Below are 25,232 nucleotides of genomic sequence, written 5' to 3' on the forward strand. Positions count from 1 at the left end.
TCAGACTTGGTAAAAAGCCAGAACAGAAGTGCTCAATAAATGTAATCTTGATATTAGGTGTTGTTTTGTTTTTTAAGCCTCTGCTCAATTTTTCTGCACAATTTTCATACTCATCAAATTGGCGGTGAATGGCTGCAGCCCTGTTTGGGGACAAAGGGGGCTTTAAGAGGTTACCAGATGGGCACCGGGGTGGCTCAGTCGCTTAAGCACCTGCCTTCAGCTCAGGTCATGATCTCAGGGTCCTGGGATCCAGTTCTGCATCGGGCTCCCCGCTCAGCAGAGGGTCTGCTTCTCTCTCTGTCCCCCCGACCCTCCACTTGTACATGCCCCCCCCAAGACAAATAAAAAACCTTAAAAAAAAAAAAAAAAAAAGGTTACCAGAGACCAGGCATTAACCTTAAAAATGATTAATTAGCTCAAGAACGGACTTTAAATACCCCAGAGAATGTGCAAACACTGAAATCAAGGATAGCCTTTACTGTATACAAAGCTGTGAGCCCCTGGGGTCTGAATCTGTGTCCCACACGGAGGGAGGACTCGGAGCAGGATCTGCATCTGTTCTATCACTACTCTTTCAAAACACTGGTTGTGAACCTGTGGCATCTCAGCCTTAGTAAGTCCCTGACCATTTATTAGAAATTACAATTAGGATCAGTTCAGTGCTAACAACGCAAGAGTGCTTTTGTTAATTAAAGTTACCTTCTCATTCTCCAAATGTACTATGAAATAACCCCCAACAAATATCTTCCGTGGAGTAAGGCTTTTCCTCCTAAGTCGTAACGACTCATTAATAAACTTATTTGGCCCCAGAATGGAACCTTACATTTAGCTTTAAGCATCCAACTGGTTTTAGTATAGGCCAAATACAGAGAGGTCGTGACTTAGAATTTATTTTCTTCTACTCCAATGGCTCAAGCGCCCAGCATAAGCAGGCACTAAGGGAGCTAACAGCCCTCAAGCGAAGGCATGGCTGGCTCCCAAGTGAATCGTTGAACAGGAAGGGAATAGTAGCCATGCAAGAGGAAAGCCATCGTTGGCTGGACCCAGTACAACTTGAGGAAGGAGCATCAAAAATGAGTCAATCCCCCCAGAGGACACACTCCGCCCCAGTCAGTGCAGCCACAGGAGATAGGGTGAATTCAATCCAAACGGTTATTTATTCTAAAACTGGAAGCTACTGTGCCTACATTTTCGCCAGAATGTAATGAGAACAGGGGAGGGAAAAGTTACAGATGTAAACAATGACACAGTTACATTTTTTTTTTTTAAACGGTAAAACCCTTTTTTACTGGCCACTTCCAAGAATGCTTTACAGGTTGTGCAAAAACATTTACAGGCTCCATGTGGTGTGCGTTTCCATCTACAACAACTACAACAGACGTCTGATAAAACACTAAACAAGTCTTCTAAGGAAAACAAAGCTAGGGATCCCTCCTGGTAATCCACATTCCCACCCCCCCTTAACATTGTTTTTTCACAATAAAAAGACAGACAGAAACAAAACCCAGACATCTACTGTTGTTGTAAGTGATCTCTTGGGTTAAACCAACAAGGATGTGGCAGTTTCACTCTCCATCAGGAAAACAGGTTTTTGTTTTTTTTTAAGATGACTTTCTGGTGTCAAAAATTAACAGCAAGTCCCTCCTCTAGCCCTCCACCCCCCCCCCAAGACCTCCAAACAGCTTGAGCTTTGTCCCCCTGGCCCTGAGGGCGTAGCATCCACAAACCACGTCAGAGACTAGAGACTATAAAAAAGATGCTATTCGCTGGAGGATGGAACATTTGAAAAAGAGATGGCAACTTCTGCCTCAAATTCCATTTTCTATTGTCACATAATCTTGCCCTGTGGGAATTTCTCTGGGCTCCAGTTTTTACCTCCTCGCCTGACAGTACGAGCAAAGCTTTCTCAAACTCCCTTAGTAAGAAGTTAGTGGATTACAGCAAAGTTCATGCAATCACTTCACCCACTGCCACACGCGGACCCCTGAGGGCACCACAAAGAAGCAGGCGCCAACAGAAAGGACATCATTAGGAGCAAGCTGACTTCCTTCCTACCAGCACCCCCTTGCCAGCCTCGGGGGCGCGGGTGCTCGCCGGGCAGAAGGGTGTATGGGGCAGGGGTGACTGGGGGACCGGGGTGTGGGCTGCGTGCCTAGAGAAGGGCTGCACGGAGGGAATGATGGCAGAGGGAGAGGGAGGTCAAATCTCAGCACAAAATGTTAACCCGGAAAGTGCCCAGGTGAGGAAACAGAAGTGAAGCCTCGGCAGGCAGCCCGAGCCAGGGTGCCCCCACTCGGAAGCACTGCAGTCCGGTGGTGTTTGCGGAGTAAGCTCTCGGCTGACACAGCGCTGAGCAGGAAGATGACTTACATAACTGAAGCGGGGTACTGAAAGAGCATTCCCATACCCCCCCCCCCGAATTCCTGAGCCCAGCCACCTGAAGCTGTTTGTCAAGAACTGGGAGGGTGTTGGTAAAGTTACAAACAAAAACTATCCCAACTGAAGTCTCTTGGCTCGAGGCCTCTCTGGGGACACGCAGGGACAGCACCCCTCGAGGAATCCTGTTTCAAGAAGTCGGGAGGGGGTGCTCCCTTCTCATGCACACGGGACACACGCTCACATTCTTGCTCTTCCCCAGTTTCGGCAGCCCCACTGAGCTGCCTCCCGCCCCCCACCCCCCTCCCCCTCCCCTCTCCTATCCACTCTCTCCCTGTGTATCAAAAAAGCCAGCAGGGCTTGTGCCCTCCACACTGTATAAAATAGTTGCTATTCTCAGCACCGGGGCCGGCAGCCCACACCACAGGATTCACCTATATACATAGCCTGCTGCAGCGAAAAGAATCCTGCCTCGTTTCTGTGTGAGCTGAAACCCTGAGAAACGTTCCTTCTCTCGCACTAGAAGAGGATACTCTAACAGAGATGATTTCAGAGACTTCCCCGCCTGTCTCGAGCTTGGAAGACAGAGAGTAGAGACTGGCAAACCACAGTCTTCAGGCTGAGGGCGGCAATGCCGTTCTCCCCCAAGGTTCTGTGGAAATCTGTTACCGGGTACCCAGAGGGTGCAAGCTATTCTGCTCTGCAATCAGGAACAGTCCCCGTGCCTCCTTGGCCTGGGAATCCTATATAACAGAACCACCCAACTGGAAGTCTCCGCGCCTCAGCCAAACAGCACGAGGCGCGGCAGAGTGGAGATAGGGACACTTTGGCCTCCCAGCCCACCAGACCAGATATCCCAAGAGGGAAAGGTCGGTAAAGAAAATACAAACGGTTAGTTGGTGCAAGTGATTGATAAGAGCCAATCGTTTATTTTCACTGCCCCATTCACAAGCTCTCCCTCTGTCCCCACTCCTGCCTGCTCTGGAGAGAGTGCCCTCACATGCGTGCCCACCCTCTCCACACCGCCTCATCACTCTCCCTTCCTTGGCTGCCAGTCCAGCTGCCTTAGAATGTCAGAAGGGTGACATTTTCAGTTCTTTTCCTGTCCAACTGCAGGATACAGGACAGGCAGCCCTAAGTGCTGCTTTCTGCGCAAATGTTTTTGATTACAAATATCTAACTAGGTTTGAAATGTTTTATAGAATAAGACAATATTCTTTTCAACAAACTTTTAAAAAAAATGTACAGTTTTGTTGTTTCCTCCTCCCCCCTCCCCTGCCCCTGCTTGCGCACCCTCCCCCCCACCACCCCTCCCCGGCAGCTCAGCCCCACCCGAACAGCCCCTGTTTTCCTTGGTTGTGTTTTGGGGGGTGCCTGGCACCCCTAGAGATTCAGCTTTAATGGCTGACAGGCGAGAATGACAGGGGCTTCACCGATACCCTTGGTAACCGTAGTAGTTCCTGTAGTATCGGTCTCTGTCCTGGGGGTGGTGGTAGTAGTAATTCTGCCACTAGAAGAGAGGGGAAACCCCATCACTCGGAGCCACAGCTGGCCGAGGACAGAGAGGCATGACACTCATCCCTCTAGTCCTGCCACCCCTCTCTCTCCCCAGAGGATACTCACATCCCGATTGTACTGTCTGTAATAGTCTCTGTATCTGTTGTACTCATAATCTCGCCCGTAGAATCGATCATAATCTCCCCTGTATCGATCGTAGAAATTACGGTAACCCTGAGAAAGGAGGAGCAAAGATTTATGGGTTGTCAGCCTCACGATCCACTGCTATCCCATTTTAAATGAGACACACATCATAGCTTGATATTATCAACAGGCTTAATCTTCCCAGAATACATTCTTCCAGAGGAACACAATAAATGGGCAAAACCCTAAGCCCTGAGAAAACAGCCCAAACCACTCTGCTCCCCCAAGCCAATAGGAATGGCCATCACGACCCAGAGGGAGGAGCAGAAGGAGAGCTGCACTCACCCCTCTGTTTCCAGACTGCCCCCAGTACTGCTGCCCGTAGGCCCGGTTGTCGTAGCCTCGGCGCTGCCCGCCCACTGGAAGAGAAATGGAGAGCGCGCTCAGACCGCTGGCATGGGGTCCTGGCTCCAGGTCTGAGTGGAAATCAAAAAGTCGGAGCCAAAGGCAATTCTGGGGGAATAGGAAGCCTGCTTCTGTCAGGCTCACACAATGGTAATTAAAGCCCCAGCCAGGAGCTTTTTAAAGAGTCTGAAGGGGGAGGGCAGAGGAATAGAGACACAAGAAAACCAAGCCACCTTGCTTTTGAAGCTCCCCAATTCCTGCAAAACATTTCAGATGGCAAAAGGATACATGGCAGAGTTAGAAGCAGGAGTAAAAACTGCCATTCATAGAATCACAAACTTTCAGTCTTGGAAGGGGACCCCAGATATCCTGCAACCCGGACCCATTATTTTATATCAGTGAAACAAAGCCTAAATACTAAGCTCGGCTAGGGGAGGAAGTAGGTATTCCCAGCGCCTAGCACACAGCAGGCACTCGAAAGTGTTGTTGACTTACACACACACGCACACACAAACATTTTTAAAGGGCAGTGAATGCACACTTGGGGGGGGTTTCACTGACAAACAAGACATTCAGGAGGGAAATTAATTCCACTACTAGCCTAACTTACTTTGTAACCCCCCCAAGTTACTGAACAATGCATTCACTTTCTGGTCTACAAAGCCGCGTTGACCCAACGAAGCAGTAAGAAACCTTAAGTTGAGAGTCCAACTTCACGGCACAGGTCCTTAGGCTGTACCGCAACAGTGAGGAGGAGACAAAGCGGGGCGCTCGTATGTCAAAATGAAAACCAGACAGAGGAGGGGCTCAAGCATGGCTGTTCAGGGAAACAAACATCTCTGCTGCAAAAGAACTACCTTTCGCTGAAGGAAGGCTTCCGGGAAAAGCGTTAAGAAGGTGGGGGGTGAAGGACACAGGAAGAACGAGCTCCGTAAAGAAGGTACTTCCTTATTGCCTCTGACCGGCTGCGGACCCTGCAGTGCAGAGCACCGACACCACCCCGAGGCGCCGACCGCACACTGGGGCTGGGGGTCGGCACGGCCCCGGGACTCACCGTAGCCTTGGCCTCGGCTCCGGTTCTGCCGGTTGCGCTTGTTGCGGTTGTTTCGGCGGTTCGTCCGCTTCTCGGAGGGGGGCAGCAGCTTCCTCGCCTCCTCCTTGTACTTAGTGACAATGGGCTGAGCTTCCTCCTTCTCCAGCTCCCCGTATGTCACCTCATCCATATAGTCGCATTTTTCAGGCAGAGAGAAGTTGGCTGTGAGAGGAAGAAAGAAGCTTGTGAGACCTGAGAAGCGCACGTATGTGCAAGATCTCACTGGGAAAAGCCCACCATGGGAAGAATGGGATATTCTAAGCCTCATCTACCAAGGCGCACAAAGGTGCTGGGTTCAGACTCACTCACGTTTAAATGAACACTGCACTTCCCTTACCAAAAGTTTTTCCCTAAATGGTCACAGCCCCAGGCAAAGGGCTATCTGCAAAGTAGATTTACAAGTTCTCAAGTGATCCATAATAAATTAACAGTGAATTGGGTTAAAGTTTCTTCTCAGGACAGATGCAGGTAGCCAGAGGCTAAAAATAACTGAGAAAGTTTTGGTGTTGATTAGATTAGACGCTGAGAAATACACTTTTAAAAGAGATTCCATGAGATACTGACCCAAACCAAGATCAGGAGAACAGGAAACAAGAACACAAGGGAGCTCATTTACCACCTGTGCACAATGGGCCAGCACGTTATAATGCCAGTCTCTAGACATCAAGTTCAGAGGCTGGGTCTCAATGCAATTCAGCTCAATGGGGCTCTCTTGATTCTAGATGAGTCCAGTTAACCCTCAGTTTTACAAAACTGAACTAAATTCCTCCAAGTGCCTGAATATCAGTTATGGACTGGCAGAGTTCATTCTGAGTTAACCTGGGGAATCCAGCTCTTAGATGTGTCATCAGCTCCCATGCCTGGGCATTATCATAATTCAAAGAGCCAGTAGTTGGTAAGACAGGTATGGGATGCCAGAAGGTGAACACAGTGAGGGGGAAAAAAATCACACTCTGAAAGGAACAATTGGAAGTGCAATCAATCAAGATGGAGACAATGCTGTAAGGCTTTGTATTGCATTAAAACTTTCCGGCACATACCAAAAACCAAAACAAAAGAACAAGCCTAATGTGATACTAGAAAGCAGATATACTGATAAGACCGTTCACTCCAAACAGCATAGTTTCATTTGAACCATAATAACCTCCCCCCTCTAGAACATAAATTCAATGAAGGCAAAGCCTCATTTCACTGGCTATTCCCTATGCCTAGAATAGTACTGGACAAACAGTAAACATCCTTGAAGCTTTTACCAAATGAATAACTGACTCAGCAAAGCCTCTGCTTTGAGTTTTAATCACCCTGTGGTCTATCACTACCTCCCTTTTTGTATCTTCTCTGGAATGAGTCAAGGAGTTACTGCCCCTCCAGTCACTCTTCTCATTCATTTACCTACAAGTGCTCATACCCATTAATTTACTCTGCAGATTTACTTTTTTTTTTTTTTTTTTAAAGTAAGCTCTATGCCCAACCTGGGGCTTGAACTCATGACACTGAGATCAAGAGTCACGTGCTCTACTGACTGAGTGAGCCCGGCGCCCCCAAATTTACTTTTTAGATGTGGAGAAGCACTCCAGATGCTAAGAGGCCCTGGAAAGGTGTGCACTGACCAAGGACAGGCTCCCTAACTTGTATCATGTTAGCCCACCTTTCATCTCCAGCATTATAGACTCAGGCACATCATCTCCCTCCACCTCCTTCCTCAACTCCAGCCTCTTCTTCCAATCTTCCTCATTAGGAACAACCACCACCACTTTCCGAGAGAAAGTCTTGAACAGCAACAGCTTCCGCCGTTGGCCAGAGTTGTACACATTACACTAGGGACAGGAAGGATAACAGATGTTTTAGGAATAAAAATTACCACTCATATGCACCCAAAACGCTTACTGAGCATCTTTTACAAGTGAAGCAAGAGATTAGGGGTCTTATAGACACAATTTCCTCTAATTCTTCAAACTCTACCTAACATATCATCCTGTTTTGCACATCAGAAAAATTGAGACTCAGAGACCAAGACTTGTCCAAAGTCACAAACCTAGCAAGTGGTGGAGCCAGGAATCCAATCAAGCGTTTCCCATTACCTCTATTACATGTTTTATAGTCTGGGTCCATACACTCTCTGGTAAAAAGACTAAAAGGCATCTCTGAGTTCAAAAAACATTAGGACCACAATATAACCACTTGGTCATAATTAAGTAACCTGGTTCTGATCGTTAATTCAGTCTCCCTCTACGTATGCATCCCACTTGGGACCGTAAGCAATTTTTACCAGATAATTTTTCATCTTTGGACCTTCTGTAAAATTAAATTTCTTTCTTTCTTTCCTTCTTTCTTTAAGTAATCTCTACACCCAACATGGGGCTTGAACATACAACCCCAAGATCAAGAGTTGCACACTCCACCGACTAAGCCAGCCAGGTGTCCCAGGTTTGGGTTTTTTTTTTTTCCAATGTTTGAACAATACCTGATCAAGAATGAAGTTCCTCTTTGTCCGGGAAGCAATCTGGACCAGCTTACTAAGGCACTGGGAGGCTTGCTGAACTAAAAGGTCTCTGCTTTTGGGGTCCATTTCTGGCTCCTCAAGCCCCTTCATCTGGTGAGTTTGAGAGGAAGTGATGAGAAACTCAAGAAGTTATGCAGTAAGTTAAAACCCAAGAGTCACCAGTAAAGGCCACCTCTTTAAATGCCACCAAAGCTATCACAGCAGTTCACTCCTATTCCTCAATGCTGTCAATGTATATTGTCCATTTTCTAAGAGTCATTTCCAGTCTTGATCTGGATATAGTCCAGATTTCACCTACTTTCAGAAATCTAACAACACAGCAAAGAAAAAAAAAACCCCTACTTTAAACATGTATTGAGAATTCATTTCTCTATTTGTGGGACCCTTGTTCTCAGATACTTAAAAGACCCAACTCCACCTGGAAAAGGCTACAGGCATTTCTTGGAACCTCCAAAGCAAACACCACAGCTCACCTCCCCCAGCGACTCACCCTCATTTGATTCAGCACAGTCTCAGCTCCCAGGACGTTGTATCTTTTCTCGGGGTTTTCTTTTGCGTATTTCAGCGCCCACTGGGTCTTTCCAGATCCAGGCAGTCCTACCATCAGAATCACCTGGAGGTAAACAGAACCAGGAATACCATGAAAACTAAAGGAGGATCATGTTTACAAAGCCTGATTTAAGAACATCATCACCTGCCCCAGTTCAGCAAAGCTCTAAGAAGCAACCTTAAAAAAAAGCCTTAAGACCAACCATCCCAAAGCACAAGCACTAACGAGGTCCTTGCGTGTTGTCTGGCATACCTCACACTCCTCTATGGTCTTGGGAGGGACTGCAGTGCGCACACGTTCCTCAACAGGCACAGCATGAATGAACACAAACTCTTCTGGTGGTGGGAAGAAGGGCTCCTCCTTCTGACCGAAGTTTAATTCTACAACACAATTTTTGCAGAGGACATGGGGTAGGAGGGCCCGTTCTGCCAGGGATTCCTTGTTGATCCGGAATGCCACACCTAGGTCTTCTCCGTTCTTGGAAAAGGAAAGTTCTACTTCTTCAGTCTCAAAATTCTACAATGACAACAAACAAGAGCATTTAGGACCTTACAGGGTTTGAGACTGATTAAATCTTACAATTTAATGTTTTTTTAAACTCAGACTGCTGAACACAACTAGGCAAACAATGCATCAAATGCACAAAAGACAGGAGCTGACAGGAAGCAAACTGAGGGGCGCCTGGGTGGTTGAGTGGGTTGAGCACCTGACTCTTGATCTCAGCTCAGGTCTTGATCTCACAGTCATGAGTTCAAGCACCAACCAAACTCATTGATAATTTCCAGACGTTACCTGCTTTCAGAAATTTGACAACAAGCAAAGGAAGTAGGCTCCCGCCTAACACGGAGCCTACTTGGGGGGGAAAAAAAAGGGAAAAAAAAAAGGAAGCAAATTGAATTCCCAGGACCCTCTATGCACTTCTTGCTATGAATCCACAACTTTTAGGCGCACTTACAGCAAAGCAGCCAATGACATCATTCTCCCCGAAAGTCTGGCCAAATTCTTCAAACTGCCCATTCTCTGCCTTGAGTCCTCGTCCATCGAAACCATAAGAGAATTCATCCTCACCTAGAACAGTGAACAAATTAGTTACCTACACCCAAACTCCCCATGGAGTAAGTAATGTGGCAGCAAACACAAATGATTAAGTTAAAAATGACATTACCAAGCTGTGGATGGGAAAAATCAACAGACCATCCAACTCGAAGGAGAGAAACCTCTGTGCAGCCTTCTTTCATTGGGAGATTCTGGGTTACCTGGCCAAGTCAGAAAAGGAACTCTCAGATACTCTGACCAACTCAGGAACAAAGTTGGAGTTAGAAAGAGAAGACCTTTACATAAACTAAAAACAACTATCACGACTCAACATCAGAATAACAGCTGTCAATGAACTTAAACCAAAACCACAAGGGTCAATTTCTTGGTTACTGGAGCTAAGATTATCATTAAAACATGGTGTCTTTTACTGCATTAATAAAATTCTGGTGGGCAGGAACCCAATACATAGTAGTTTAATGAATAATTTAATGAATGACTGGTCTTGATGAACTGCATACACTACCTTGGCCTCAAAGCAGACTTTCCCCTTTGTCACGCCGTAAGTACTCCTTGCCCCAGACCAAAGCGTGGGGAACTTCTCTGAGAAAAGCGGCTGCCCTCCATAGCGGTCTTTGCTCACTTGAAAATGGAGATCCGAGGTATCTGTTAGAAAGAAGCAATCTGTTTATTCCAAAGCTCAAACCTTGAAAGCCACCACCAGAACACAAATATACCTAGTGGTCAAGAATGGATACAAAGTCTCCCATTGCTAAATCTCTTAAAAATTGTGGGCCATGAAATTTTAATATCCCAAATCACATTCGATTGGTTGAAAACCCTAACCTATCTTATCTGCCTTATACATACACGTGTCCAGGTTCACAAGAGTCTGATCCTCCGCCTCATCTTTTGCCTCTTCTTCAGGGGGTGGCGGAGACTTTGAGCTGTAGGTATGAGAGAAAAGCAAATACAGTGTATCCAAAGCCCTCTTCTTTGAGGGGTGTCTGTAAAATGTTTCAAACTATCAGTGAATACAAAATTCTAGCTTCTTTCAACAAATGAGAAAACAGCAACAGGAGATTTCAGAGCAGATTCAACCTAAAACTTATGCCTATAAAAACCTATTCCATCTTTAATCCACCCCTCTTTCCAAACTCTCCAATCAACATCAGGTATACCAAAATCAGAGCAAACGCTCCTTTCAATGAAAGGGACTGTTTCCCTCACCGGCTGTGGTAAGCCTCCTCTCGGAATTCATAGTAAGCTCGGCCATGTTCATCCTTCTCATCCCGCTGTCTCTTTACCCCCCGCCGCTCACCATCTGAGCCTGCTGGTTTTGACTTTTCACTATCTTGGTCATCTCCTACAAAAAGGAGGGAAAGAAAATCAGCAGTTTTCATACTGGAATGTAGAATAAGTTCAGAACCAATAGCAACTGAAGGGGGAGCTGAGTGTCTAATCAGAACAGCCAGGTTATTCCCACTGCATCCACAGAACATTTTATTTCTAAAGATCATCTTCCTGTCATTGGCTGGCATTTTATTTTAGAAAAAAGAAAGGACGGACATTATGGGCTAATTACAGTCAAGCAGTAGATAAAAATTGGACAATTTTTGCATTCTAAATTTATCTGCTTAAATCAGGTCAAACTTGCAGATTTTCCCACCAATATGACATCTTTAAAAATCCCCTAAGTCTTTAAAAAACTTCATAGGTTAATTTAATTTTGACTCTTGATTGTCAGATTTCGATGTATGCCAGACACAATACACATTTTCCAACACTCTTCCACAGCTTAATGCACAGATGCCTCATTGTGTGTGTGTGTGTGTGTGTTTTTTCAAGAGTTTGCCTTTCTAGGTTAGAATGCACAGCCATTCACAGCTTTTACTTACACAGCAAACAGACTCAGGTGCATATATACAGCTGTATTTGTATCATGGGTTTTTAATGAAAGTTGCCAAGAGCAAACCATTAAGTCACAAGAGACCCATAAATAATACTGCATCTTTACTGCACATAATTTGGGGCAGAAAGGTGTTGTCATATATTTAGCAACACTCTCTGCAAAAGGAAAAAAAAAACCCTGGAATTTTCCCTTAGGCTTTGGTAATTTGCAACACAAAGATTTTTAATAATAATTTCTTTAAAGTAGTCCTCTTTCAACCTTTTTTATCTGCTATTTGGGATACGTTAAGTCAAAGGTTATGTAATGGGATTTTTGTTCCAGGACATAGAACAAACAATCTGGAAGTTGCATGTGACTGTCTTAGAATGGGTTCCAATTATACCATGATTACTAATAGCAGCTTTAAAAAAATCTGTTATAAAAACTAAGGCAACCCACTTCATAGTAAGACTTGGAAGCAGCTCTAGTTTTCCTGCCTACTCTGACAGACAGGTATGGATCAGCTCTAACCATCCAACCACTTCAAAAGAAAAGAGAAAGGTCACTAACTCCCTGGGGCGACTCTACACATTCTCTTCCGAGGTTACTCAAATGGAGCCACTAACACCTCAATCATTTCAGTTCAGGAAGTCAGGGACCTAAAATGTAAAAGGCTCACCAAGTGTACAGCAAATCCACAAATTTGCCTATTCACCGACTCAGTGGGAAGATTAAAATTTAATCATAAGAATTCAGGCAAGATAAAACCTCTACCAAGAGGTTGGCTAGTTCTAAATGCACTAGATTAAGCCCTTCTCTTCACTAGTTAACTATTAAACTCCACACCCTCACACCACAGGCTGCTAGAGCAGGAGCAAGGTTAGATTTCCAGATTTACTGCGTGGCTCAAGCCCCAGCAACGGCAAGGAGCGAACTCTGGCGAACTTGGCTTATTGCTTAATATTTTTAAAGCAGAAATGTCAATAGTCAGGTAACCCAGAGGCCAAAGCCTCCAATAGTCCGGTCTGGCTGTCCGTGTAATCGCCCAATTTCTCAGCGCATTCCCGCTTTAGAAAAAGATAACCAGTACGGCGGGAGACTGCTCCACAGGTAGCTCACAAGCAGTTCGCATGCAAAATCGCTCACTTCCATCCACTACCACCAAGGAATCAAGTTAGGCAGGAACCTCCCTCCTGCAGAGAGCGGGGCCACAAGAGGCAGCCAAACCCCCCAGAAAGGTAGGTAGAGAATGAAAGCCACCTCCCCCGGGGAGTCCCACCAAAAGGCGACGGGAATCTTGCGCTTTCAGGCAAGTGAGAACAAGGAATCGGACCCCGCGGTGCACGGCTGGGTGCTGCGTCGGGGGCAGTTTGGAGCCGGGCTCCGCTGCCAGCTCCTCACCCTGTTCCTCTGCGGCCTTGTCACCCGGCGCCTCGGATCCCGGCGTCTCGTCCCCGCTCCGCTCCTCCGGCTCGTCTTCCTCCCCCTTGCCGGTGCCCTGCTCTTCGCCACCATTTACCCCACCTGACCCGGCCGTGGCCTCCTCCGCCGGCTTCTCGGAAGCATCAGGCTCGGCCGCGGCCTCCATGGCTGCCGCCTCCGGGGGCTCCGGCGGCGGCTGCGCGGCCTGGCCCGAGGCCTGGGCAGGGGGTGGCTCTTCGTCCTCGTCCTCAAGCAGCGCCTCCTCGTCCTCCTCCTCTTCTTCTTCGTCGTCCTCCTCGTCCCCGCCCGGGCCACCGCCCGACGCGGCCACAGGCCGAGGCTCCGCCTTGCAGGCCCCGCCGGGCCCGGCCCCGCCACCGCCGGCCTCGTCCTCGAGCATCTCGGCGTCCAGCGCCTCCTGCAGCCGCTGCGCCAGATCCACCTTGAGGCCGCGCGAGTCCAGGCCCCGCCGCTGCAGCTCCGACCGCAGCTCGGTCACTTTCAGCCGCTTCACCTCCATCGCCGCCGCCTCCTCCGCCTCCCGCCGCCTCCTCCCCTGCGAACCGTCGACCGAGCCCGACCGCGCAGGCGCCGCCGCCGCCCGCCTCCGCCTCACGCGCCAGCACTGAGCCCGCGCGAGCGAGCGCACGCACGTACGCACGCAGGCAGCGAAGGCCGCGCGCAGCCTCCGCTTCGTAGTGTTTGTTTCTTCCTTCTGCTCCCCTCCCCCTTTGGGCTCACGGGGCGCAAAACAACGCAGCGGGGAACTGCTTCCCTTACAGCCCCCTCGGTTACCCTGTCGCGGGCGGGTGGGCGCGCGCCGAGGACGACGGACTTCCCTCCCCTTACCTCCCGCCCCCTCTCACCCCTGAGCCAATCGCCGCCAGTGGTTTCACCGCGCAGCCGCACCGGAGCCGGAGACTGGGAAGACTGGCTACGGTTCAAGTGCCTCGTAGCACGGAGGGGTGTGCGCGCCCTCCTTCCCGTACTTCCAGCCTCGGGCTCTGCGCAGCCGCCGGGAGCTTCCTTCCCATACGCCCCTCCCACCCCGTCACCACCCTTACTCCCGTCTGGCTTCCGATCGCGCTGTGGTCTTAGGGCTTCCTTGCTGGTCTTTCTTCCTTACTACCTATACGTGCCGCAGCTTCTTGAGAGGAAAAAAAAAAAGCCAGGAGGGAAGCCGTTGCAACTTGAAAGCCTACTAGCAATTGTCTTTCTCTTTAGTAAACAAAGGGCTTCCCCAAACCAAGGAATATACAGTGACCCCCTGGCCCTCTTCTCTGAATCCTTCAACTTCTCTACCCAGCAACAGACACCCGGACCTCGCCTTTTAGCTTTCTTATTGGCCAACTTGAATCGACATCTGCAATTCTGATTGGTCATGCGTGATCGCCCGGGTTCTTCCAATTGGCGAAGCTGCCTGGAGATTTTTTTTTTTTCCGGGTTGATCCGCAGGGGGGCTGGAGAGGCGGGGTCGTTTCTGAGGGATTACTTTTTCGAGGCCGCTTTTGATTGGGCGGCGTGGCGCAATGCGCGCGACCTTTTAGACACCAAACTGTCGGGACTCTGTCCCCGGTACTGTAGGAGCTTCCGCCCGTATACCGAAGCCGAGGAGGAGACTTCCGTGCTTGGGCATTTGCAGAGGGCGAGCGGTTGGTCGAGGGGCTTGGTGGACTTGCAACTGAGCTGCTCTGCTGCCGCGTCAGTTTATTCCTGGGGTTTGGATGCACGGAACGCATTCAGCTCGGTTCCTAGCTTCTGACACAGGCATAAACAAATGCTTGTTGAATACGTGCAAATAAAGAGCTAGGGTGGAGGCAAGCCCTGTAGACCCCTTTAAGTGGTTGTCCCCGCCCATTCCCTTCCACTTCCGGGTCAGGGAGGTGTGTCCAAAAGAAAGGAGGAAGCAAATTCCGCCGGCATTCCCACGCCTGCCACAGTTCCTTAGTACGGCCTTTGATTTTTCGGGTGGGTCTGTTCGCCCCGCAATCTCTTTAAGAAATTACTTAATCTCTGGCTTTACTATTCATACATCCTCTCCCTGATTAGTCCTGTAAGTCTAGAGATTGAAAAATACTGCAGAGAAGAGCGGAAGGGGCTGTAGAAGAAACAAGCAAAACTCATTCCCTGGGGGGAGTCCCGGAGAAGGGTAATTTCCTGCCTTCTTAAATCGGCTATCTAAATCAGTTATTTTGCTCCTATCTCCAGAGCTTCAATTGCTCTTTCACTTCCCAATTCCGCAAGAGCTCTGGGTGGCAAAGAGTTATGGAGAAGCGCCTGCAGGAGGCTCAGCTGTACAAGGAGGAAGGGAACCAGCGTTACCGAGAAGGGAAGTACCGAGATGCTGTAAGTAGGTACCATCGAGCTCTGCTTCAGCTGCGGGGTCTGGATCCAAGTCTGCCCTCCCCGATACCTAATCTAGGACCTCAGGGCCCGGCCCTCACACCTGAACAGGAGAACATACTGCACACCACCCAGACAGACTGCTACAACAATCTGGCTGGTAAGAACAGGGCTGAAGGGCGGGTAGAGTATCAAGGCAGGCACGCGAAAATCTGAACGTTGGGAAAAACACGGGCGTGCTCTTCTGCTGTCATGTAATTATTCTGCCATGAACTGAAATGTATTTCCAATCTAGAGGGCTCTAAATGAGTTTCTACAGGGCCGTGCTTCTCAGACTTTACCTGAAGAGTTTGTTAACTGAGCCCTACCCGCAGAGATTCCAATTTAGTGGGTCTGAGGTGTGCTTGTAAGTGGGGGGGGGGGGGACTACCAAATTGCGTTTCTAACAAACTCCTAGGTGATGCGGATAGATTTAGGGAATTTTGCACGTTCTGGAGAAAACACTGAACTTACCTTTACGGCATTGTTTCTTTAATATGTAAAATAGAGGAAAGAAGGCACTTGCTTTAGCTGGCGGTGTCAGTCATTATTAGATCTTTTCGGACAACTTTTCCTCGTTTTCCTCCTTCCTTTAAATCAGCACCCTTTGGGGGTGCCTGGGTAACTCAGTCTGTTAAGCGTCTGCCTTCAGCTCAGGTCTTGATCCCAGGGGCCTGGGATCCAGCCAGTCCGACTCCCTGCTCAGCGGGGAGTCCGCTTCTCCCTCTGCCCCTCCCCCTACTCATTCTCTCTCTTAAATAAATAAATAAAATCTTTTAAAAAATCAGCAGGTCGCCTGGGTGGCTCAGTCGGTTGGGCCTTTGCCTTGGGCTCAGGTCCCGATCCTTGGGTCCTGGGATTGAGCCCTGAGTGGGGCTCTCTCTGCTCCGCAGGGAGCCTGCTTCTCCCTCTCCCTGTCCCTCTGACAAGTTATGTGCTCTCTTTCTCTCTCTGAATCTTTAAAAAAAAAAACAAACAAAAAAACACAGCTCTTGGATAACTAGTGTCATCCATCTCCATATGGCCTGGGATGAAGAGACAGATGCCAGAATTAGTATCACTGGGATTAATCTGTGAAAAGAAAGTAGACTTCTTAGGTAGTTCTATGGCAGGCAAAATAACCATAGAGGTAATGAAATTTTTTTTTTAATATATTAAAGCATTTTAATGGTCCCAGCTGAGGCCATGGAAATTATTAGGATTAGTTTTTATACTTTGTGATGATTATTTAAAAGTGATTTTTTTACTACAGTGGTTTTTCACTTATGATTTGATGAAAATCTAGCTTTGTTATATATAGTGTGTGTCCAGCACTACGCTTAGACTCAAGTACCAATAATAGTAATTATAGTAGCTAATGTTTCAAGTCATTCAAGTCAACGTTGATTTGGTACTAAGGATATGGGAGGATAATGAGACCGATAAAAAGAGCTGCTCTCATGGAATGTATATTCAAATAAGGAGATGGACAATTAACAAAGGTGACATATGTAACATATGAGATGATGTTAAGTAAGCTGGGGAAAAAAGCAGAGAATGGGGACGTTGAATGCCACAGGCATGGGAATGTTCACTTTTAAAGAGAGTGGTCAGCCAGTATCTTCACTTTGTAGGTGGACCTGAAGGCAAAGACTATGGCTTAGCCATCCGTAGAGTCTCTGTTGGAGGTGCTTGGGAGATGCTCCGTAAAGACTTACTCAGGGGTGCCTAGGTGGCTCAGCCGGTTAAGTGCCTGTCTTCAGCTCAGGTCATAATCCCAGATCCTCTCAAGTCTCTCTCACTCTTGCTCTCTCTCAAATAAATAAATAAAATCTTAAAAAAACAAAACAAAACAACCCACCTCAATTAACCATTTTCACTCATTGAATGCCTGTAACATGTGGGCCAGTTTTTTTTTACAATATTTCTCATCTTCATAAACATTCTTCCAGGTACTTGTGATTATCTCCATTGTACAGATAAGGGAATGAGATCGTGTCACTGCCGAAAGTCCTCCAGTGGTATCTCATTATACTTAGGAAAAAACCCAAACTCAGACCCTCACCTGTAGGGCCTGACATGGTCTGGATCCTCCATACACTGAATTTGCAAAGCACATTTATTTCTGCCTTCCAGCTTTGTAGGATTTCTTCTCTCTCTCGGCTAGAATGCCCTGTCCCTTGAGTGACCCTGGTCATTCAGATCTTGGTTCAAAAGTCACTTTCTTCGAGAGGCCTTGTGTCATGAAGCATCACTCCGACCTCGTTCACTCTATTCCTAGCACAGTTCTGTTTTCCTCAAAACACTTCTAAAAATTCATTTGTTTATTGTGTACTCCTCCTACTTGGGGGCTAGGATGCAAGTGGTATTTACTCATCAAGATATCTGTCTGTGCCTCTTCCCTGCTGCTCGTAGCTCTGCCTAACATATGGTCAGTGCTGCATACCCAGTTGTCAAATGATGAATGAAGCTACAGCGATGGATTAGTTAAGTGTATAAGCCATATGACCACTTGGTGGGGATGTTGTAGAAGGGATGCAGATGTAAGCCCGGGGCCCTTTAATGTCCTCGGAAGCCCCGATTCTCCTTTCTTCTCAGCACCGTGATTAAATAACACTATGTTTAACTCCTACAGTCATGAAATAGGGAACACATTTCCCTTCTTCATTATAGAAAGGCTGAACATTGCCTCCCAAACAGATTTGTATTTGGAAGTCCCCTAGTATAATCCAAGGTAGTAGTGAAGTATATTATCAAGAATGATGATTTGGGAAATAGAGTCCTTGGTTCAAATTTCATATTCCACCTAGAACCTGTGGGATCTTGGACAAGTTACTTTATCTCACCAAGCTTGATTTCTTTGTCCATTACGTGGGGATAGTAACACCAATTTCATAGAGTGGGTGAGAAGATTAAATGACGTCATGTTGTTGTTGTTGTTGTTGTTTGTTAGGGTGAGAGGGAGAGAGAGAGGCAGGCAGAGGGAGAAACAGGCTCCCCGCTGAGCAAGGAACCCGACATGGGGCTGGATTCCAGGACCCTGGGATCATGACCTGAGCTGAAGGCAGACGCTTAACCAACTGAGCCACCCAGGCATACCTAAAGGAGATGATGTTTTATCACGCACAAAGCAAAGGGTTTGCTATTTCCTCACACAATTGATGGCAACCGTTGTTTATAAAGCTGCAGTACAGGGGAGCTTAGGTGGCTCAGTCGGTTAAGCGTCTGATTTCGCTTCAGGTCATGATCTCAGGGTCCTGGGATTGAGTCCTCCCTCAGGCACCCTGCTCAGCGGACAGTGTGCTTGACTCCCTCTCCCTCTGCCCGCCCCTGCTGGTGCGCACTCTTTCTTTCTCTCTTTCAAATAAATAAAATCTTTTATTTAAAAAAAGCTGCAGTACAATAATTGTGGTTAAATGGGGGTTCAAGACAGAGAGCCTTGGGTAGAAGAAGAAAAATGAAAAAGAATTTTAAATACATTTTAAAGTACGTTCCTATCAGTTTTATAGCTGGGCCTAACCCAGCACTAGCACATAATAAGCGTTCGGTAGCTATTAAAGTCACTTATAAGGTATGTAAAGCTTCTGTTTGCTGTTGCAGCCCCGGTGCCTAGAAGAATGTCTGACATGTGGTAGACACTTAGATGCATTAGATGAGTGAATACTGTTGGTATTATCCTCTGGTCCTGCCTCCAGTTGGCCGGGGAACGGAGTGTAATAAGCCCCTCCTCCTTCTTCTGTCTTCCTTTCATTTGGCCTGTTAGCCTGTCTCCTTCAGATGGAGCCAGTGAACTACGAACGAGTGAAAGAATACAGTCAGAAAGTCCTGGAACGACAACCTGATAATGCCAAGGCCTTGTATCGGGCTGGAGTGGCCTTCTTCCATCTGCAGGACTACGACCAGGCTCAGTACTACCTCCTGGCTGCGGTCAATAGGCAGCCCAAAGGTGAGAGCGAAGGGGCTGGCAGTGGTGAGAACAGAAAATTGTCCTGTGGAGGTGGTGGTGGTGGGGGGGGGCAGTATTTTATTTTACTTTTGCAATTTATTAAATGTTTTTGAATAGGCAATCATACATTCACATAGTTCAGAGTTCAAAAAGTATAAAGAGGTGTTTGGTAAACTGGCCTTCTTCTCTCCTTGTATTCTTGCCTCCACAGGAAAGCAGTACTGTACACCCTCCAGAAGTATTTATGCTTCGACAGGCATATATGTAGTCTCCCCTCCTTCCCCCAGTGAGAGAGGTTTTAAAGCATTGTTTTTCAAGTGTCAGTTCGGAGACTGTAACTGACATAGGATCCAGAGTCCAGCGAATATACACGATGACCCTCATTTCTGTCAGCTCCCCCACTGGGTCTGGCCTCTGCTTTAGCTATCACTTTATCCTTTAGCTCAGTGAAGCCCAGTATGACCTAGAAAAGGGGCAGGCCAACTGAGAGAGAATTTGAGACTTGGTTCTTTGTTTCCAAGGCAAGGATATCGTGAAGTGGATTACAGACTCATTCCTGTGTTGGTGGCTCAGCACTGAAAACTGTCTCGCATTTTGCATTCTGGCTTAGAGCAGCTACAAGATGCTAGAAGTAGAGGGTCCCCTAACATAACAATGCAGCAAAAACTCTCTAAATGAATGGGGGGGGGGGTCGCCTGGCTGGCTCGGCCGGTAGAGCATGTGACTCTGGAATTTGGGTTTGTAAGTTCGAGCCCCACATTGGGTGTAGAGATTACTTAAAGATAAAAGCTAAATATAAAATATAATAATAATGGTAGAATAAATGAATGGGAAAGCCAGTGTGAATTAAGAAAGACCTAAAACATGAGGCTTTTGTTCGTGTTTCGTACCTTCGCATAGATGAACTGCCAGCCATGTATGGTATCTCTAGAGTCTTTATAGTTGTGACAACAGCTGTTTCCTCAGACTCTTTCTCGTTATCAAATTAACAGCCAGCCCTGATTGTACAGAGATTTTTCTTCCTGTACAGAGATTTTTAAAAAAATTCACAGTGGCATTAATGAATGAGATTTACTATTGCAAAGAATAGTTAGGACATATTCAGATCTTAGAAAGATTTTTAAACACAGAAGTATGTGGAGGGGGGAGATGGCAGCGAAGTAGGGGGACCCTAGGCTCACCTCGTCCCACAATTCCAACTAGATAACTATCAAATCATCCTAAATACCCCAGAAATCAACCTGAAGTCTGGCAGAACAGACTCCACAACTAAAGGTAAAGAAGCCTCATTGAAGAAAATTAGCAGCTGAAGTCCTATACCCACGTTTATGTGTGTTTCTTCACAGGAAGATTCCTGGGCTCTAGAGAGTAAAAAATACTCTGCATACTTTGTAGATCTGAACAAACTTATTCCCCCAGAGAATATGTTTATTCTGATACTTACACACCTCCAAAAAAAAAAATTGTTCCAGCATAATACTAAGTAAACCCAAATGATTCTTTCCAGATTCAGAAATCTGGTCGTCCTCAAGCCTACTTTCTATAGTAAGTCCCTTTGAAAGACTGGAATCTTGATTTGAAATAATAGTGCTGGTTTATATCATTTATTTGGAATGTGATTTGGGATTATCGCTGACCTATTTTTGTAAATAACCTCATCCCTCAAGTGGGGGTAAAAATGCTAGCTTGCAGAAGCCAGTTACAGTAACTTGGTATTTTCCCCAAGTATTTATAATCAATACGTTTGCTTTGGACATTTCAGAGGGCTTGTTTATTAATTTTAGCCATGGCTAAGGAGGAAATACCTGACTCTATAAAAGTAGAAAAAAGTTGTTTAAAAAAAAAAAAAGGAAGTGTGTGAACAATCCTTTCCTGCCCCAAGGTGGTGTGATCGTGTTCTTACTGTCTCTAATTGCCTTCTTTGCCCTATTCTAAGACGCCAATGTCCGGCGGTACCTCCAGCTAACACAGTCGGAACTCAGTAGCTATCATCAGAAAGAGAGACAGCTCTACCTGGGCATGTTTGGTTAACAAAGAAGAAAGATGCTCTTCCACTTGAACTTGAAAGTTAAAGACCCATGGAGGGGAAACCTGAGCCTCTGCAAGAGAAGTTAACCCCATACCTCTGACCCAGGTGGATTTCTCTTCTGTTTCTAGCCCTGCACAAAGTCTTTGGCATTTATGCAGTCTGTGTCTTTGGTGGGTTTTGTTTGGTTTTTGGGGGGTTTTTTTGGCCTCTCCATCTATGTATTTGTATAGCTTTCTATACATGATATTCTTGGGGATGTTTGCCTTGAGATATACAATCAGCGATAGGTGCAATTAATCCTCTCTGTGGCATAGATTTTAATGATAGATGTTTGACATGTATCCATACACAGAGGAAAGAGCTAGTAAAGGATGAAAGAATGACAAAAGAGTTTTTTCTGTGTTTCCTCAGATGCCCAAAGCCAAAGTTACACAGGCCACAAACTGGGAAATATATTTTTCTGTGAAAACAATTATAAATTGGACCCACATGACTTCAAAGGGGAAGATTTGAAATTCACCATTTTGATTGAATCAATTCCTTATTCTTAATATTCCATGTACATTCAGATTCTTTGTCCCCCCCCTGCCATGAAAGTATCTACTTTCTATTTTTTCTGGTGATAATTTCTAGTCCTTGCCATTGTTCATACTCAGAGCATTCATACAATATACTTATTTATTTTTTCATTAAACTCTTCTATCTTAAAACCTTGAGTCAAGCATTTACGTATTTAATAATTCTTTAGCCCTCGTGCCAAAAAACAAAACAAAAAATCCAAGTAAACATTTTAATTTTTAATAGGTACATATCTATAGTATTCTCATTACTCTAAAAAGAAAAATAGGAAAAACAGATTGCCACGTTGTCTTGAAACAATACTGTGAAAGAGCAGGATAAAAACATAAATCTATTCTTCAGTTGTCACCTTATATTTTGCAAGAGCTCAGTTCCTTACAAAGGAGGGAAATAATAAGAAAGGGTTCTCCTTCCCTAGTGTGGAAGCACCCCATGGAACATTCTGGAAGCTTTGTCAGTGCAGGCTGCAGATCTGGTGTCATGGCTCAATAGGAGGCTCCATCAACCATGAGCTCCTTTGTCATTCTGTGTACTTGTTGTGAATAGTGTCCACAATGTTTGAGTTCTGCAGATTCGATGAGATTGTGTAGTACTGCCTCGACCTTTGTGAGTAGAGGTAGTAAGCATGTGTCACTAGCCATCACGTAAGGACAGATTTCAGAAAGAACAACAACAAAACCCAAAACCCTTAGTCTTGCCAAGTATGCATGAATTCTCCCTTCATCAGTAATGCCCCTCCCCCCAAAGAGCCAGGCTCCTTTTTGTGTCTCCTATACCCTTAAATAACAGAACTTACAACAAAAAGGTTTCCTACTAGATAAGCTTGTAACTCTAAGGACGGAACTAACAAATAGAATATTTCATTCCTTTCCCAAAAGCTGCTTAAATTTCCAAGCCTAGGTTGTTGGCAAAATTATGTCATGGTTGCATGTTTGCTTTGGGCAAGTTTTGCTTTCTGATCTTTTTTCTTTTTTTTTTTTTCCTTCCAAAGACTCGATGTTACACTAAGCTATCTTCTGCATCAATGAGGAAAATAATAAAACTGGTATTTAAAAACGTATTTTAGAAATGTATTGCACTAATCCTTTTATTAGCACTGCTAAGAGACAAAGTGGTCAGGCTTACATTTCAGTGTTTATTTTAAAGGGCTGCTTCTAATGGTGATGTTAATGAACAAGAAATTTGTCAAAGGCGGGCAGGCAGATGTGGGTCTATAGGAGGTCCGGCCAGCCCACATCCTGATGGAATCAGCCAGAGGGCACCTAAATCTCTGTACTCAGAAGTTTGTGGAGGAGGAAGCAGCTCACCTGACCAATCCTTAATGGATTCCATGCACAATTTCAGGGTTTGATTGAAAAGAAAGCATTGGGAATGTGAAGGTCCATACTTGGGCACATAAGGGACAGTTTAGACCAGTGTCTTGCAAACTCATACCCACTGCCTTTACAATTTTGCCAAAACCACATACTACCTATACTATTATTTTCAATATTTTATTTATTTATTTTTATTTTATTATTATTTTTTAAGATTTTATTTATTTATTTGACAGAGAGAGACAGCCAGCGAGAGAGGGAACACAAGCAGGGTGAGTGGGAGAGGAAGAAGCAGGCTCTTTGTGGAGGAGCCAGATGTGGGGCTCGAACCCAGAACACCAGGATCACACCCTGAGCCGAAGGCAGACGCTTAACCACTGTGCCACCCAGGCGCCCCTCAATATTTCATTTAAAGATATATTTTCACGGGGCGCCTGGGTGGCTCAGTCGTTAGGCGTCTGCCTTCGGCTCAGGGTGTGATCCCAGCATTCTGGGATCGAGCCCCACATCAGGCTCCTCCGCTGGGAGCCTGCTTCTTCCTCTCCCACTCCCCCTGCTTGTGTTCCCTCTCTCGCTGGCTGTCTCTCTCTGTCAAATAAATAAAATCTTTTTAAAAAATAAAAAATAAATAAAGATACATTTTCAAACTTTTGGATTGAGGAACATGTTAAATGACACCATGGGGATATAATCTGCAGGCTCCAAACTGTGAAACTATAAGACAAATAACCGAATTTCTTCAATAAATAAATTGCAGGAGGGGTGCCTTGCTGATTCTGTCAGTTAAGTATCTGACTCTTGATTTCGGCTCAGGTCATGATCTCAGGGTTGTGGGAGCCCCAAGTCAGGCTCTGCACTCAGTGGGGAGTCTGCTTGAGAGTCTCTCCCTCTGCTCCCCCTACGCCCCCCCCACCCCGCTTCCATGCATGCTATCAATCAATAAATATTTTAAAAATTGTAGGGAGGAGGAGAGAGGAACTTACAGATTAAAAGAGGCTTAAGACACGTCAACCAAATAAATGTGACTGTACTTTGGATTCTGATTTGAAAACAAAACAACTAAGGGGCACCTGGGGTGGATAAGCCTCTGGCTTCAGCTCAGGTCATGATCTCACGATCCTGGGATTGAGTCCCACGTCTGGCTCCCTGCTCAGTGGGTAGCCTGCTTCTCCCTCTCCCTATGCCCTTCCCCCTGCTTGTGTGGTCGCTCGAGCTCGCGCGCGCACGCTCTCTCTCAAAGAAAGAAATGAAATCTTTATAAAAAAACAAAACCCAAACAACTGAAAGTTTATGAGACAAGGGTGCCTGGCTGGCTGGTCAGTGAAGAGTATGACTCTAGATCTCAGGGTTGTGGCTTCAAGCCACAAGCTGGGTGTAGAGATTATTTAAAAATAAAATCTTTAGGGGAAATCTGGGTGGCTCAGTCAGTTAAGCATCTGCCTTAGGCTCAAGTCATGATCCTGGAGTCCTGGCATCAAGTAGCACATTGGACTCCCCGCTCAGTGGGAAGTCTGCTTCTTCCTTTCCCTCTGCCCCTCCCCCCTGCTCATGCTCTTTTCTCTCTCTGTCAAATAAATAATAAATGAAATCTTTTAATAAAATCTTTAAATAAATAAAATCTTAAAGTAAAAGTTTATAAGTCAGAGAAATTTGAACAAGAGTTATTGTTGAAGAGGGGAAAAAAGAATTTTTGTCAGTTTTGTTGAGTGTGATAATGGTATTTGGTCTTTTTTTTTTTTTTTTTTTAAGAGTTCTTTTAGAGGTGCATACCGAAACTGCTTACTGATAACTGGGGAGGGGACTTTGGAACACTTCCTATCATTTGCCAAAAAAACAAAAAACAAAACCCATAAAGGTAAATACATTTTACAATAAAAATAGTATATGTCCAGGTAAATCATCTTTGGAAACACTGGCTTTGGTGACATTAAAATTGAAATTCTGGGGCGCCTGGGTGGCTCAGTCGGTTGAACACTCAACTCTTGATCTCCCTTGTGAGTTTGAGCTCCATGTTGGGCATAGACATTACTTAAAAATAAATAATTGGGGGGCGCCTGGGTGACTCAGTTGTTAAGCGTCTGCCTT

At 46.0% G+C, this 25,232-nt stretch overlaps 2 protein-coding genes across 7 annotated transcripts; one reads left to right on the forward strand and one right to left on the reverse strand.

Moving 5' to 3' along the window:
- Nucleotides 1–1,134: 1,134 nt before the first annotated feature.
- HNRNPUL2 (heterogeneous nuclear ribonucleoprotein U like 2) lies at nucleotides 1,135–13,574 on the reverse strand. 2 transcript variants are annotated; one of them, XM_045793745.2, is made up of 14 exons: nucleotides 12,896–13,574; nucleotides 10,834–10,969; nucleotides 10,474–10,550; nucleotides 10,130–10,269; nucleotides 9,734–9,824; nucleotides 9,524–9,636; nucleotides 8,821–9,084; nucleotides 8,509–8,631; nucleotides 7,980–8,108; nucleotides 7,164–7,332; nucleotides 5,477–5,677; nucleotides 4,363–4,436; nucleotides 4,000–4,107; nucleotides 1,135–3,886 (listed from the first exon to the last, which is right to left on the reverse strand). In XM_045793745.2, exons 1-14 carry the CDS (start codon nucleotides 13,434–13,436, stop codon nucleotides 3,806–3,808), a joined length of 2,247 nt encoding a protein of 748 aa, XP_045649701.1. In that variant the 5' UTR covers nucleotides 13,437–13,574; the 3' UTR covers nucleotides 1,135–3,805. The 2 variants fall into 2 exon arrangements, 1 of the variants encoding a protein (XP_045649701.1); XR_015721442.1 differs by lacking the exon at nucleotides 4,363–4,436 and having other exon boundaries at nucleotides 3,833–3,886.
- Nucleotides 12,287–22,891, forward strand: TTC9C (tetratricopeptide repeat domain 9C). 5 transcript variants are annotated; one of them, XM_045793756.2, is made up of 4 exons: nucleotides 13,886–14,568; nucleotides 15,125–15,419; nucleotides 19,041–19,223; nucleotides 21,160–22,891. In XM_045793756.2, exons 2-4 carry the CDS (start codon nucleotides 15,182–15,184, stop codon nucleotides 21,252–21,254), a joined length of 516 nt encoding a protein of 171 aa, XP_045649712.1. In that variant the 5' UTR covers nucleotides 13,886–14,568; nucleotides 15,125–15,181; the 3' UTR covers nucleotides 21,255–22,891. The 5 variants fall into 5 exon arrangements, with proteins under 5 accessions (XP_045649714.1, XP_045649712.1, XP_045649710.1 ...); XM_045793754.2 differs by lacking the exon at nucleotides 13,886–14,568 and adding an exon at nucleotides 14,586–14,884; XM_045793757.2 differs by lacking the exon at nucleotides 13,886–14,568 and adding an exon at nucleotides 14,586–14,863.
- The last annotated feature ends 2,341 nt before the right edge of the window (nucleotides 22,892–25,232 follow it).

Source organism: Ursus americanus, chromosome 24 (genome assembly GCF_024610735.1).
Source record: "Ursus americanus isolate L20-20 chromosome 24, mUrsAme1.1.p, whole genome shotgun sequence".
NCBI classification, from domain to species: domain Eukaryota; kingdom Metazoa; phylum Chordata; class Mammalia; order Carnivora; family Ursidae; genus Ursus; species Ursus americanus.